General features: G+C 45.1%; 1 protein-coding gene across 1 annotated transcript in view; it reads right to left on the reverse strand.

Annotated features, from left to right (window-relative positions):
* Window positions 1–16406, reverse strand: part of LOC137529035 (sodium- and chloride-dependent neutral and basic amino acid transporter B(0+)-like) — an 86990-nt gene continuing 70584 nt past the window's right edge. Inside the window, exon 14 of the mRNA XM_068250919.1 lies at window positions 1–346. Within this exon, the coding sequence (XP_068107020.1) occupies window positions 155–346 (192 nt within the window). The 3' untranslated portion in view covers window positions 1–154. The remainder of the gene's footprint in view (window positions 347–16406) is intronic.

The following is a 16406-nucleotide window of genomic DNA, read 5'->3' on the forward strand; positions in this document are numbered from 1 at the left end:
TTGCTTCCAGTTAGTCCATCTTTACAGGTTTTCTCCAGAAAAACTCTCACCATAAAGTTCACTGATCCCATTTCCACCATGCTTGTTGATTATGTACACACAAAGTAAATAAACGGAGGTGTATACATGGAGAGGTGTGTACATGGAGTACTGTTCAGTCTATCTGGAATGAAGAATTGTCATAGCCTTTGACATCGACGATACTAATATCAGGAATCTCCACTCCTTTATCTTCTTTGTCTTCATCTTTTCTCTTGTTGTCCTTCATATGTTGGTATCTCTCACCGCGATTCTCTGGAAGGGCAGGACCCCAGTTATCAGCTGGTCTACAGGTACTCGCAATGCGCTGTATAACAAAATAAGATTACTTCAGTAAATAAAACTGTTAACATTATCTGAAGCTCCATACACACGCTCAACAGTGGTCTTTTATGCAGCACAATTATCAAACAACTTTTGTAGTGAAACAAGTTGAAACAACCCAAAAAATCGATAATTGTGCTGCATAAAAGACCGCTGTTGAGCGTGTGTATGGAGCTTTACACTTCAGAAAGCTACAGTAGGAGTGTGACTTGTGCTTAGTGATGAGCAAAGTGGCTGAAATTTGATTTGTTGAAAACCTGTTAGCTATTTCTGAAAAATGGATAGTTTTCTTAAAAAATTACAATTCAGGAAAATACATTTAATGGCCCCTTGCATACTGTGTTGCACGGTGCACCACCTTGCTCTTCCCCACCGCTTCCCCACCGCATGGACCCAGGGCCGGTTCAAGTAACAATTGGGACCTAGGGCAAAATTAGCCTGAGGGCCCCCCAACAGACACCCCCCCCCCCCACCAAAAAGTGTCATTAGTCATTGTTGCAGCCAAATTTCCCTTCTGGGCCCCTGAGCTGGCTGCTCCCCCTCCCCCAATCACCTCCCAACTTAACAGACTCTGCAGAGTCCCTGGGGAGCAACAGTTAATATGGGGGAGGGACACATTGGCGGCCCCTACAGGCTCTGGGGCCCTGGGGCAATTGCTCATTTTTTCCTATGGTAGCTCCGGCCCTGCATGGACCATACAAGTCGGTGGAGACTTGCACACTTCACACGAAACCAAGTGGTGTGCCGGAAGTATTCCAATGGCGTCAAGTCCTGGGGCTGCAGGAGTGCCTAGTGCACGGATTATGCAGTAATGGCGGGAACGTGGTGCGATGCGGCGCTCATGCTAGGAATGATGGGAATCAACCCAATGAATCAACAGGGTTACAGTAAAAGATATTTTGAAAAGGTTGTCACCACCACCTTGTATTTAAAAGCTCTTTATTAAATTACAGCTGTTTAAAATGCTGTCATTAGGTAGCAGAAAAAGCAAGCTCTGATCACAGCTGTAATTTAATAAAGAGCTTTTAACTACAAGGTGGTGGTGCTAACCTTTTTAACATATCTATTCTATTACTGTGACCTTGCTGGTACATTTGGTTGATTCCTGTGCTTACTTTTGCTGCTGCCTGTTAAACAGCTGTAATTTAATAAAAAGCTTTTAATGACATGGTGGTGGTGCCAACCATTCCAGCATATTGCATACAATCTTCTAGACAGAACAGTGCGTCAACACGCAGCAACACACAAGGGCCCATATGCAATTAAGTTTTTTTCCTGAGTTTTCTCCTAGGAGAGAATTTTTCAGCTTCAATTTAAATGATCTTTTTAGCACTTTGCAATAGAAAAAGTACCAAAAAGTAGGTGAAAAAGTACTGCCAAAATTATTTTGAGTATTTGCTTGCTGGGTGGTCTAAAGGCATTTTATTGACAATTTTGAATATCACCTAGGAGAAAACTCAGTAGAAAAAAATAAATTGCATATGCCCTAGTGTGTGAATACACCTTTAGTCTGGGACCCTACTTGTCCGATCAGAAAATGCATATTTTTCTATATGCAATTTTTCACTCATAATGCACGCCTGTGTTTAAATGCTTGTATTATTTCACATTAGCTAATGGTTTTCAATGGGAAACAAACAACTTGCAATATTATGTTTCAAAAAGTATTTTTTTTCCTGCATGCAAAAATCACATTCAACTGTGAAAAATGCCATTGACTAACATTGGCTTTCAGTTGTAATGCCATTTTGCATGCCGAAAAAAGTGTGAGATTTTGATAAGTCTTGTCCCAGCCTAAAAGTTAATTCAAGACAAGAAAACATTAGTGCTTCTCCGAATACTGTAGATGCAAACAAGGAATTCTTGAAAATACAGAGTTGGAGTTGATTACATAATACTACAAAGGCATTTTTTCCTTTTAAAGGAGATTATAAATGATGTCACTGTAATAGTCGGGAATGTAAGTGAAAGCACTGTAACTGGGGGATATTGCAACAGGAAGCACTATAGTTGGGAAGGACTATAATAGAGGGCACTATAACTAAGGGCACAAGATCATGAGGATACTAGGCGTTCTGTAACTGGGGGCACGATAACTGATCCCCTTACTGCATACATATAACAAGGGCCCCTGGAGATAGCCGCTAGTAGAATATCGGTAAAATTACTAGTGTTGCTCTCTACGGCCTCGTGATCACGAGTAACCCGTGATCACGAGCTGTTTTTCCTGATCATGAGGTCAGATTCTGAATTCGTGATTGTCTCTCAATCACGGATTCAGTTCCGAATGCACCCGTGATCGTGGTCCAAATCCGGCACGTGATCACGGAATTAGCCGCGATCACAGCTGTGATTATTACCTGAAAACCCGCCGACTTTAGTGGTTAATAGCAAAGCCCCCTTACATGATATGAACACCAAATTTGCAGGATATGTTAAGTAGAATAGTGGGAACAAGGGGAATTTTTTTTTAAATACCTTATAGTTTTTGAGAAAATCGATTTTTTTCTAAGGAAAATAGTATACATTTAAATGCAGTAAATGACAGTTAATGTATTTACCGTATTTACACTAATACTTTTTTCCTTTGAAACTTTAAAATCAATTTTTCTCAAAAACTATAAGTTCATTTTGAAAAGTTTTTTTTCAAGTTGTAACCACTGATCACCTTTAAAATCTTTGCTATTAACTTTAAAGTAAAATCCGTAATCAGGAAGTGATCACAGATTCTACATGTAATCACAGCTAAAATCCGATTCGAATTCGGAGCTCCGGTTGAAATCTGGATCACAATCACGGCGAATCCGGATTTCAATTCTGCCATGGCCGGATTTACTCGAATCTGTGATTGGGGGTATCCGAGCAGCACTGAAAATTACCAATATTCTACTAGTTATTTTGGACAGTAAAATATTGGCAATATTTTCTGATATTTTATCATGACTTAACCTAACTGTAATAGATAGCGGAGATACCGCCGCAGAGACAAGCGGCATGGCGGCTATCTCCGCGTATCAGCCAGCGGCCTCTGCCATGCGGTTACATGCTGAGACTTTGCCTGGTCCTTCTGTTGCTCACAGGTTAAGGGCTACGCGTGCGAGCTGAGCGACAGGACCTTTATGCATCTAGGAGGGGAGTCAGCTGACGCGCGGTCAGCTGATTCCAGCCAGCGTCCGGATTGGCTGAGTGACTGGGGCGGCGCTGTGGAGAATGGTTGGGTTTATATAGGACAGGCCTGTCAGTAGCTCCTCGTCTGCTGTTGCAAATGCTATCGTGTTAGCGCTCAGACCCTAGTCAGATCCCAAAGTGTGCTAGAACCGGCTGGAGCCGGGGATCCACACTTAGCCAGATTCTGTTGATAGCTTAAAGTACTAATAGCATTTATTTGTTATGACTTTCTGCTTCCTCTGACTATCCTCCTGTTTGTCGATTCTGTGCCTCAGCCATCTGATTCACGTTGCCGACCCTGCTTGTTATTGAAGCTGAATCAGTCTTCCGTTTCTGTACTGTACCTGTGCGCTCGTTGCCTACTCTGCCTGTCTGACCTCGCTACCCGCACCAGTGGGCCTAGCCACTGGTGAGGGAAATTACTGTCTGTATCATCTACTCCAAGGCTGCAGTACTGTCTGTATCATCTACTCCTAGGCTGCAGTACTGTCTGTATTGCCTACACTTAGGCTGCAGTACCTTCTGTATCAACTACGCCTAGGCTGCAGTACAGTTCGTATCACCTGTTCCACAGGGGATCGTTAGAGCAGTACTAATTGTATTACTCCTCCTTGTGCTGTGCACCAAACACTACTAGGCTGCAGTACTACCTGAATCACCTGCTCCACAGGTGATCAGTTGTTCAGCTCTGGTTGTATTATCTTCTACTTGCGTTTGTGCTTCCAACACTCTCGGCTGCAGTACGGTCTGACTCACCTGCCCAATAGTGAGCACCGGCTGCAGTACTGTCTGGGTCACCCGCTCCTTGGGTGAACCCGCTCATCCTAATTACTGTTATACAAAACACTATACTACATTAGCTGCCTTGTGCTTTGCTATACTTGTATTATTGGTGATTCTGCAGATCACCATATAATCAGGTATAGGATCTGTATTATTGGTGATACTGCAGATCACCAATAATCAGAAAATCTGTTCAGCTGACACCTATCGTTACAGAACAGCAGACCAAAACAATATGGACGCACTATGCAGCCAAGTTAAAGTCCTGATTATCGCGGTTAATAATCTCACCGGGGTGATTAATACCCAGCAGACTCAGATCCCCTAACTGTCTGGGACAGTCAGGGTACTTCAAACGGCTGTCGATACAGTGCAATCTCCTCCAGTTACAGATCTATGCATGGCTGTACCCGAGAAGTTTTCAGGGCATAGATCTGACTTTCAGAATTTCAGGAATCGTGTGCTATCCTATTTTGAGTTAAGGCCTAACTTGTCTGGTTCAGAGAGCCAGAGGATAACGTTTATTAAGACTCTATTGTCAGGAGACTCGCAGACATGGGCGTATAGTCCTTATTCTGAGCCTGAGGCATTATCCTCGGTTCAGGAGTTTTTTAAGGCCATGGCCATTATATAAAACTCTCAGGCAGGGTCGTAATCCAGTGGAGGTTTATGCTGCGGAGTTTAGAAAGTGGGCTGTGTCAGATAGATGAGGGACGTATGGATTACTAGATTGTTTTCTGTCAGGGTTGTCTGATGCAATCTCTGATTTGATGTTGGGACATCCTGAACCCAAATCCATAGACGAAGCAATCTCTTTTGCAGTGCAGGTAGATCGCCGCCTGCGTTATCAGAAACAGACCCGTGGTAAAACCACGGTAAGATCTGTCTCCTACGCCTCTCCTCCACCCTCGTCATCTCCAGACGAGCCGATACAAATCAGACATTCTAGATGGACACAAGTGGAAAAGAATCGTAGAAGGTCAGAAGGACTTTGTCTATACTGTGCGGAGCAGGGTCACATTGTCCAAAACTGTCCTAAGAAGTCGGGAAACACTGACGCCTAGGTGTAGTCAGAGGTAATACCCTAGGCGAGCAGTCAATACCTCTAAACAATAACCGTTTGCTCCTCCCCTGCTCCATCACTTGGGAGGGTCAGACCACGCCCACAGAAGCCTTTTTAGACTCCGGCTCTGCAGCCATTTTCATAGATTTTGATTTTGTGAAAAAATTGGGGATTCCCTTGCTCCCGTTAGACCGGCAGATTGTGGTTACGGCAGTTGATGACTCTCCGCTACAGTGTAGACAGCCTCTGTCTCAGACCCCATTGCTGATACGCAAAATATAGGGGTGCTACATAAAGAAAAATTACAGTTCTTTGTCTTGCATATGGCAACCTCTACTATCATTCTTGGCATGCGCTGGTTGCAACTCCACTCCCCTCGGATTGACTGGGCGTCAGGTCAGCTACAGAGCTGGTCTACCCATTGTCATCATCATTGTTTGGAGAGAGTTGCTGTTTGCGCCACCAAGATTCAGGTTAAAGGGGTGCCAATGCAGTACGCAGAATTTGCAGATGTATTCTGTCCTAAATCTGCGGATAAACTTCCGCCTCACCGGAGCTATGACTGTCCTATAGAATTAAGATCCGGTTGTATGCCCCCTAGAGGCCATCTGTATAATTTATCTGGGCCTGAGAAACTGGCAATGCAAGAGTACATTAAAGGGATACTGTAGGGGGGTCGGGGGAAAATGAGTTGAAGTTACCCAAGGCTTCTAAAGGTCCCCCGCAGACATCCTGCGCATGCGCAGCCACTCCCTAATGCTCCGGCCCCGCCTCCGGTTCACTTCTGGAATTTCAGACTTTAAAGTCTGAAAACCACTGTGCCTGCGTTGCCGTGTCCTCACTCCCGCTGATGGCACCAGGAGCGTACTGCGCAGGCCTAGTATGGTCTGTGTATGCGCAGTACGCTCCTGGTGACATCAGCGGGATTGAGGACACGGCAACACAGGCACAGTGGTTTTCAGACTTTAAAGTCAGAAATTCCAGAAGTGAACCGGAGGCGGGGCCGGAGCATCGGTGAGTGGCTGCGCATATGCAGGATGTCTGTGGGGGACCATTAAAAGCCTCAGGTAACTTCAGCTCATTTTCCCCCGACCCCCCTACAGTATCCCTTTAAGGAAAATTTGGCCAAGGGCTTCATCCGTCCTTCCCGGTCGGCAGCTGGGGCTGGATTCTTTTTTGTAAAGAAGAAGGACGGAGGGCTTAGACCCTGTATTGACTACAGAGGTCTAAATAAGATCACAATGAAAAATCGTTACCCATTGCCTTTGATAGACGATTTGTTCACGCAGGTGACCAATGCCAGTATTATCTCCAAATTAGACCTGCGAGGGGCATACAACCTGGTACGCATCAGAGATGGTGACGAATGGAAGACGGCGTTTAACACGCCCAACGGGCATTACGAGTATTTGGTTATGCTCTCCAGGTTGTGTAACGCCCCGGCCGGTTTCCAGGAATTAATCAATGAGGTTTTCAGGGAGGTTTGGGGAAAATTCGTGCTTGTATATCTTGATGACATACTAATTTTCTCATCTAATGTGACAGAGCATCGAAAGCATGTTAAATTTGTTCTACGGAAATTAAGACAGAATTCACTGTATGCGAAGTTGGAAAAGTGCCTCTTCGAGGTCACGGAGGTGCCATTCTTGGGGTATATTATTTCCACTTCTGGTCTTTCGATGGATCCCGCAAAGGTCTCTGCTATTTTGGAGTGGCCTCAACCTGTGGGATTGAAGGCACTCCAAAGATTTCTTGGCTTTGCCAACTACTACAGGAAGTTCATCAAGGGCTTCTCGTCTGTAGTGTCACCCCTCACCAGTCTTACTAAAAAGGGGGCTGACACGTATCACTAGTCAACAGAGGCCCAGTCAGCTTTTGCCACTTTGAAAAACTTGTTCTGTTCCGCTACCCATCCTGAGACACGTGGATGTCACCTTCCCCTTCATTGTGGAAGTCGATGCGTCTGAAATAGGGGTTGGGGCTGTGCTGTCTCAGCGCTCTGGTCTTCAAGGCAAATTACACCCATGTGCCTTCTTTTCACGTAGATTCACTCCAGCTGAGAGGAACTACGATATTGGTAATCGGGAGCTCTTGGCCATTAAGTTAGCCTTTGAAGAATGGCGCCATTGGCTGCAAGGGGCAGAACATACAATTACAGTTTATACAGATCATAAGAACTTGGAGTTCATTGAAGGGGCCAAGAGGCTTAGCCCTCGACAGGCCCGTTGGTCTTTATTCTTTTCAAGGTTCAGATTCATTATAACATATACACCAGGTAGCAAGAACGTCAAGGCAGACGCTTTATCCAAGTGTTTCGAGCCTGAGACAGGTCAGCCCTCAACCCCTGAGGCCATTCTACCACAGAAGGTGGTGTTGGCAGCTACTGAGACCTGGGAGGACTGGATGGCTACGCTTGGCCCTTATCAACAGGATATTCCAGAAGGGAGGCCTGAGGGGGTTCTGTTCGTTCCACTCCCTTTCTGCCTACAACCCTTACAATTATTCCATACCCATAAGAATGCTGGGCACCCAGGGGCCACCCGAACTCAGGATCTTTTGGCCAGATGTGTATGGTGGCCTTCACTGGCATCTGATTGTAAGGAGTTCGTGAGGGAGTGTTCAGTGTGTGCCAGAAGTAAACCCTCTCGCCAGGCTCCAGTGGGCACGTTACAACCTTTACCAGTGCCAAGCGAGCCCTGGACCCATTTGTCAATGGACTTCATAGGAGAACTTCCTGTGTCTGAGGGCAAGACGGTCATTTGGGTGGTAGTGGACAGATTCAGTAAGATGGCTCATTTTGTCCCTTTGAAGGGACTCCCCTCGGCCCAGGAATTAGCTAATCTCTTCATTCAGCACATCTTCCGGCTGCATGGCATTCCGGAGAATGTGGTGTCAGATAGGGGAGTCCAGTTTATATCGAAATTCTGGAGAGCCTTTTGCCATCAGTTAGGTATGAATCTTTCCTTCTCATCAGGCTACCACCCACAGACCAATGGTCAGACCGAAAGAGTTAACCAGTCTCTTGAACAATTTCTCAGGTGTTATGTGGCAGATGCACAGGCAGATTAGGTAAAGTTTCTGCCCTTCGCGGAGTTCGCGCATAATAACCTGAAGAGTTCCTCTTCAGGATTTTCCCCCTTTCAGGTGGTATCGGGAAAATCTCCCAAGTTTTCTCCTTTACCGGTGGCTTCTTCTCCTTTCCCGGCCCTAGAAGATTGGCAAAGGGCTCTAAAGGAGATTTGGGGTTCAGTTAAGAGGAATTTGGGAAAAGCCTTCCAGACTCAGAAGAAACAGGCAGATAAGAGGCGGTCTGTAGAGTGGAAGTTTTCCCCAGGGGACATGGTGTGGATATCTACGTGGCATTTGGCATTGAAACAACCATCACCCAAGTTAGGACCCAGATTTATAGGCCCATACCCTGTCACCAAGAAGATTAATGATGTCACATATGTGGTTGATCTCCCAGCCAGCATGAGAGGCGTGAGATCGTTCCTCTCCCCCCCCCCCTGTGATGGTCGACGACCAACCTGAGTATGAGATCGAGAAGATCCTGGATTCTCGATTAGTGCAGAATTCTATACAGTACCTGGTCCATTGGAAGGGGTATGGGCTGGAGGAAAGAACTTGGGTAGCGAGTTGTCACATGCATGCTGAAGATTTAAGGAAAGAATTGCACCCGGATAAGCCGGGCAGGAAGTGTCCGGGGTCCACTCCTCAGGCGGGGGTACTGTAATAGATAGCGGAGATACCGCCGCAGAGACAAGCGGCATGGCGGCTATCTCCACGTATCAGCCAGCGGCCTCTGCCGCGCGGTTACATGCTGAGACTTTGCCTGGTCCTTCTGTTGCTCACAGGTTAAGGGCTACGCGTGCGAGAGGGGAGTCAGCTGACGCGCGGTCAGCTGATTCCAACCAGCGTCCAGATTGGCTGAGTGACTGGGGCGGCGCTGTGGAGCATGGTTGGGTATTGTTAATGTCATAGCTGTGTGTTAATCCAAGTTTCATATATATGCACTTAATAGATATAAGGTGACACTAATGTTTATTAAAGGCCAATGTAACACAGATGATTCAGATAAATAGAGTTACCCTTTATCGTTAGACTCAGATTCTTTCATTGCTGACATGCTCTAGCTAAGACCTAGTACTGTGTGAGTTTTTTATCTTTCAGGAATGTCTAAACAGATATGCTGCGCCTGGCACTGCGAACCTTCCATCGGAGGATGATTCGAGTCCCGCAAGCTAAGACCTTGGAAGTAACTATGTGAGCAAGATGCTGAATAGATTGTGTGCTGGAGACCATACCAGGTGCAATGCTGTGGGAATTCTCCACCCTCCTTGAGTAAAGAAGAAAAACTCTCAGAGACATACATTATTATTGGACAAGTAAAATTACATCATGACTACGTACTTTGGGGTATAAGAACTAATGCACAGCGGAAGTAAAGCCAGAAACCTTAAACTGCCTTGATCCTTTTGCTAGGCTTAACTGGGTTTCCCGCATGTATACATGTGACATTTTTGAATAAAGCCATATGTTGTTTTTCTTTTCATCTCCTGACTTATTTTTGAAATCTTGGTGTATGGGTAAGTAAGTGACTTCCACAGTATATATAGGACAGGCCTGTCAATAGCTCCTCGTCTGCTGTTGCAAATGCTATCGTGTTAGTGCTCAGACCCTAGTCAGATCCCAAAGTGTGCTAGAACCGGCCGGAGCCGGGGATCCACACTTAGCCAGATTCTGTTGATAGCTTAAAGTACTAATAGCGGGGGCGTGGCCGAACTGGACATGTGAGCGGACGTGTGACTCCTGAGCTCCTCTCCCCAGCTGTCTTTATCCGCCTTCATCCTACTTACTCTGCCCGGTGGTTTGCACAACTTATACCTCACCTTGTTGCCGAAAGATTGCTCATCCGACTGCTACCAAAATGGGTCCCAAAAAAGACAAGGAGAAGGAGAGGGGAGCGACTATAGGCCCGCTGGACAAGTACCGGCAAGCAGCACAAGATGGCCCCCAAGATGGCGTCAGCCACGAGGAAGGGGAACCGGCTGATAATCCGGAGACTGTTCGTATCCTGGAGGCCATAACTACTTTGCAGGCAACCCTCACTGACTCTATCACGGCTAAAGTGGAAGAGGTCCGCACCGAAATCCAACTGCTGCGTGCGGACATGGGTAACCTACGAGAGCGTGTTACGGCGGCTGAGCAGCGCATCTCACAGCTTGAAGACGACACCAAGCACACCCCCTGCGAGATGTCCACCATGAAAAATCAGATACGTTCTGTGATAACAAGACAGGAGGACACTGAGAACCGCCTACGCCGTAATAATATCAGGTTAGGGGGCCTCCCTGAGAATATAGAGGGGGATCAACCTGAACTCTTTCTAGAAAGGCTCCTAATCGACCAGTATGGCAGAGAGGCCTTCACTTGCACGTTTTCCGTAGAAAGAGCCCATCGTCTGCCTACACGCAATAAGCTACCCGGCGCCCCTCCACGTACCTTTATCGCTAGGATGCTCCACTACAGGGACCGGGACACCGCCCTTCGTTTAGCGAGAGAGAAAGGGAATATACAAGTCGAGAATGTCTCTATTTCACTGTTCCCTGACTTTGGACTGGAAACCCAGAAACAGCGTGCCAGTTTTCAGGATGTGAAGAAGAAGCTAAAAAATCTTGATTTGCAATATGCCATGTTGTTTCCCGCCCGGCTGCGAGTGGTCTCAGACGGCAAGACCTATTTCTTTGATACGCCATGGGAGGTAATCGACTGGCTGGAAATAAGATCTGCCAAAACCAGGGCCTGAGCGGACCTAACTTGTTTACTACGCATTAATATGCCGTTTTTTCCGAAATGACAGCCTTTTCTCCTTCACAAGATAATGGCTTAATCGGATTCTCTTTTACTGAACTGCCTACTTTATTCCTTAAAATGTGATGCAGTGCAATGCCAGCACCAGGAAACTTGGGAACGTAATAGCCTTACTCCTATTATAACTTCAGGTTAACCTGTAGCTATTACTAAAAGCGTTATAAATGATCTATATGAGCTGCTCTGCAGTTTGCACTACTATAGACTGTTTATGCAACTTTAATGTTTCACGCACTTTATTCCCTGCTAACAGAGCACTGTATACTCTATCCCTCTTCTCCCCTCTCCTTCCCTCCCCGCAATTTGTTATATGTTCCCGTTTTGTGTTGAATAGGGGGTGTGATGTTTGACAACATATGGGCCCTTTGAATATGACTGGTATTGCAGCAGTTTAAAAGCTGGGGGGAGGGTTCTCGCCCTCCGCCTACAATGTTCCTAAGGTTACCTTATTACCCCCTCTGACACCTAGTTAGCTGTTCATCATATTCTCTGTGAGAGTTATCTCCTACCACTATGCGTGGACTCGAGCTACGTGTCAGAAGTGTTAAAGTGAGAAAGCCCTGGCCTCGTTTTAAAGGCAAAGAGCTATTTGTATATAGTTATCCTTACAACTCAGCTATGTTGTTTAATCCTCTATGCCTATGCAGATTGTGCGCGTTAGAGATCCTCCGCCAGCTACATTACATTGTATTTCCCCCATGATGAGCACCCAGAAAGTCTCCTTCCTCACTTGGAACGTCAGGGGGATTAGGGATAAAGTTAAGAGAACAGCAATCCTAGACCATCTCAAGAGGATAGATGTGGATATCTTTGCACTGCAGGAAACGCACCTTGATGAATCCCTTCGCCGATCCATATACAGACCCTGGATTGGGTGGTGCTATCAGTCCTTTTTCAATTCTCAATCTCGTGGAGTGGCTCTGGCCATTTCTAGACGAGTACACTTTCAAATTATACAAAGCACAATAGATCCCGAGGGCCGATACATTTTCTTACATTGTTTAATATTTAATACACCTACGTTAATAATAGCATTATATATTCCTCCACCCTTTCAGTATGAGATAATTAACAAAGCCCTAGCTTTCACTGCTACCTATCCACATCTGCCCTCTATTTGGCTCGGTGACTTTAATTACATGTTTTTTCCTCACCTAGATAAGTTTCCAATGACGCAGCAATCACAATTCCCCTCTAAGTTGGTGCGTATACTTGACTTGGTTTCTGTGGTTGATGTATGGCACAGTAAATACCCTAATACACCAGCATATTCGTGCTACTCTGCCACGCATCACACCAGGTCAAGCATTGATTATGTATTGGTCAGTGAAATCTTGCTGCCCAACTGCACTGAGGTTGAATACCGTGTACCTGTTTTATCAGATCATGCGCCCTGTAAAGTAACTTTCAAATGGATCTTCCCACCCAGGGCAGATTTATGGAAACTTAGTCCATACTGGTTAAACAGCGTCTCACAGGAGGCGCATGTCCTACAATCTATACATAGATTTATTGAGCAGCAATGTGAATCTGTACAATTTACATCCACTTGGAGCGTTGCTAAGATGTTTCTTAAAGACCTTTACCGAAAGGAAATCAAACGTATTAAATCTAATAATGCAGCGTCAGTGCAGTGGGCAGAGAGGAAATACCGAACTGCAGAATTGGAATACTCCCGATCTCCTAATTCTGTAACAGAGATGGAATTTAGGGCTAGATTGCGCGAATATGAGAATTTGCTAAAGGAAAAGGCTAACAGGAAAATATTATATTTGGTCTGGTACGAGATGGGTGATCAATGTGGCGCACTTCTCGCCAAAATAGCTAGACAGCGCGAAGCCCCCCAAGTAATTGCCTCAATACTAGATATTAATGGGCAAGAAACAACTGACCCGTCTGCTATACTGTCCAGGTTCTTAGGGTTCTACGAGAATTTATATACTAAACAAACGTCAAAAACTACCCAGGAGATCACAGAATATCTGGCCAATGTCCCTACCCCCCAACTCAATGAGTCACAGGCACAATTGCTCGATGCTCCAATCTCGATTGATGAGATATGCGATGTTATCTCCTCCTTCCCTTCCTCGAAAACCCCCGGATCTGATGGCCTACCCATAGAATTATATAAGTTATACTCCAAAGACTTAGCACCCTACCTCCAGCGCTTATACCAATCTGCGCTTAACCAAGAAATACTACCATACACCATGAGAGAGGCAGTAATCTCACTTATACTCAAACCTGGGAAAAATCCCGCTGAGTGCGGTTCTTACCGCCCGATATCTCTTATTCAGAATGACACTAAAATCCGTGCGAAAATTCTGGCCCGCAGACTAAACACAGTCCTGCAAATCCTAATACACCGGGATCAGACAGGTTTTGTCCCTGGCCGTTCAACAGCATTAAACCTCAGGCGCCTGTATCTCAACCTGCAGGCTGAACACTCCAATATCGGTACACGAGTGCTTATATCTTTAGATGCTGAAAAAGCATTTGATACTGTGGAGTGGGACTTTCTGTTGGCGGTCTTGAGACGCCTGGGGTTTGGGGAATCCTATATTAAATGGGTTCAACTATTATACACTAAACCGGTGGCCAGAATTAAGGTTAATGGGTGGCTCTCCTCTACCTTTGAATTACACAGGGGTACCCGTCAAGGGTGTCTCCTCTGCCCACTTCTTTTTGATCTCGCTCTAGAGCCACTAGCCACCTTGATCAGATCACATCCCGGGATCAGAGGATGGGAAAAAGGAATCTTACATGAAAAAATCAGTTTGTACGCGGACGACATGCTGCTATATCTGTCCGATCCTGGTGACTCATTGAGCAATGTCCTCTCCACTATCACGGATTTTGGCCATTTTGCCGGTCTTAAGATCAATTGGAACAAATCCTACCTAATGCCCATAGATTTATTCCCCCCTACATTAGAACAAACTAAATCTCCACTGCAGTGGGTCAGTTCCTTTAAATATCTGGGAATTTTAATCTCGAGGTCTCCCTCAGACTTCCTCAAGATTAATCTAGAGCCATTACTGGGTGCGGTTTGTGGAAGGCTGAGGGCATGGGAAAAGCTTCCTCTTACTGTAGTGGGCAGGGCCAATCTGTTTAAAATGATGATACTCCCCAAGGTTCTCTATGTAACATGGCATTCCCCCATATTTCTCCCACCTGCTGCCTTCATCAAACTTAACTCTACTTTAACTCAGTTTATTTGGGCCAAACAGTGGCATCGGTTGGCAATATCTACCTTGCAATGTCCAAAAGATGTAGGCGGGATAGCCCTCCCTAACTGTTATCTATATTACCTTGCAGCGCAGTTGTCGCATCTGTATACTGGCTTCCGGGAGGACAAGTCACTAGTACAACAATTGTTGTTTACCAGCCTACCCTTTGTAAATGCGGATCCTTTATATAATCTGCTTAAGGGTACATCTGGTGTACCTAATTTTAGATCCCTACCGGTCACTCTGAAGCAAATGTTCTATGTTTGGGAACGCTCACATAAACTTCTTAAACTAGATGACAAACCTAATCAGATTCCAATATGGGAGAATGCCAACTTTAGAGAATTTATGAAACTGCCAGACTTTAAGTACTGGGTAAATAAAGGAATTGTATACATACACCAAATTATAGCTAGTGGTAGAATGAAATCCTTCCCACAGCTTTCCACGGACTTTGACTTACCGCAATCTGCTTTTTATAAGTATCTACAGTTAAGACATGCTTTCTATGCCCAATTAAAAGACATACCACCCCCTCCAGTAAACTCGGATATACTAGAAATTGTTACTGGCCCCTCCTCTAAACAATTGATCTCCTTATTGTATCACTCTCTAATTCTACCCACTGCACAATATAAACTCAACACTAAACGCATAGCATGGACAAATGATATAGGTGAAATTGAAGAAGAAGAATGGGAGGAAACTCTTGAGAAGGTTGTAAAGGTCTCGCCACACAAACCAGATAGGCTGCAGTATTTATATATCTTGCATCGTGCATACTTCACACCAATTCGCTTAGCCAAATTCAAACCAGGAACGTCTACATACTGCCCTAAGTGTGTTACTGCACCTGGTACCTTCTTCCATCTAATGTGGAGCTGTTAAAATGTTAACCTATACTGGCTGCAAGTCGTCAAGTTCCTTAATGATCACATGGGTTGCTCAATTGAATGTGATCCTAAATTGTGCTTGCTGAGCATTTTTCCTGATTCCATTACTGATAAATACATCAAGTTCTTTTTACTTGAATTAATGCATATGGCTCGCAAATTACTCACCAAGCACTGGATTGTCGCAACCGTACCCACATGTTCAGATCTTATAAGGTCTGTCAACCAAGTCCTCCCACTCCACAAAGCTGTATATCAACGTAGAGGCGCAGAGGCCAAATACAATAGAATATGGACAGCTTGGCTCTCCTCAATTAGAACTAGAATTTAGATACTCACTCTTTTCCCTAACCTGACCGTTATATACTGCGTCTGGGTGTGCTCTGCTCCCTTCTCTCCACTGGCGGGGGATCTCTCTCTTATTCTATACTCCTGATGGCACAGTCTTATATACTACATAATATAAATGTGCACTGTCTGCATCCAAAACATGGAATTAGTTTTGATATTGTCAATCAACAATGTTGCTGATGTTTATATGTTTTTGTTTTTTTCTGTTAAGATTTAACATCTGCCACAGTTTTATTGCATTTATGGATGATGTAACAACGTTTACCCATTATTTACCTGCTTAATAAAACGTGGTTTGACAAAAAAAAGTACTAATAGCATTGTTTATTTGTTATGACTTTCTGCTTCCTCTGACTATCCTCCTTTTTGTTGATTCTGTGCCTCAGCCATCTGATTCACGTTGCCGACCCTGCTTGTTATTGACGCTGAATCAGTCTTCCGTTTCTGTACTGTACCTGTCCGCTTGTTGCCTACTCTGCCTGTCTGACCTCGCTACCCGCACCAGTGGGCCTAGCCACTGGTGAGGGAAATTACTGTCTGTATCATCTACTCCTAGGCTGCAGTACTGTCTGTATCATCTACTCCTAGGCTGCAGTACTGTCTGTATTGCCTACACTCAGGCTGCAGTACCTTCTGTATCAACTATGCCTAGGCTGCAATACAGTTCGTATCACCTGTTCCACA

The sequence above is a fragment of the Hyperolius riggenbachi genome, chromosome 8 (assembly GCF_040937935.1).
Source record: "Hyperolius riggenbachi isolate aHypRig1 chromosome 8, aHypRig1.pri, whole genome shotgun sequence".
NCBI classification, from domain to species: Eukaryota; Metazoa; Chordata; class Amphibia; order Anura; family Hyperoliidae; genus Hyperolius; species Hyperolius riggenbachi.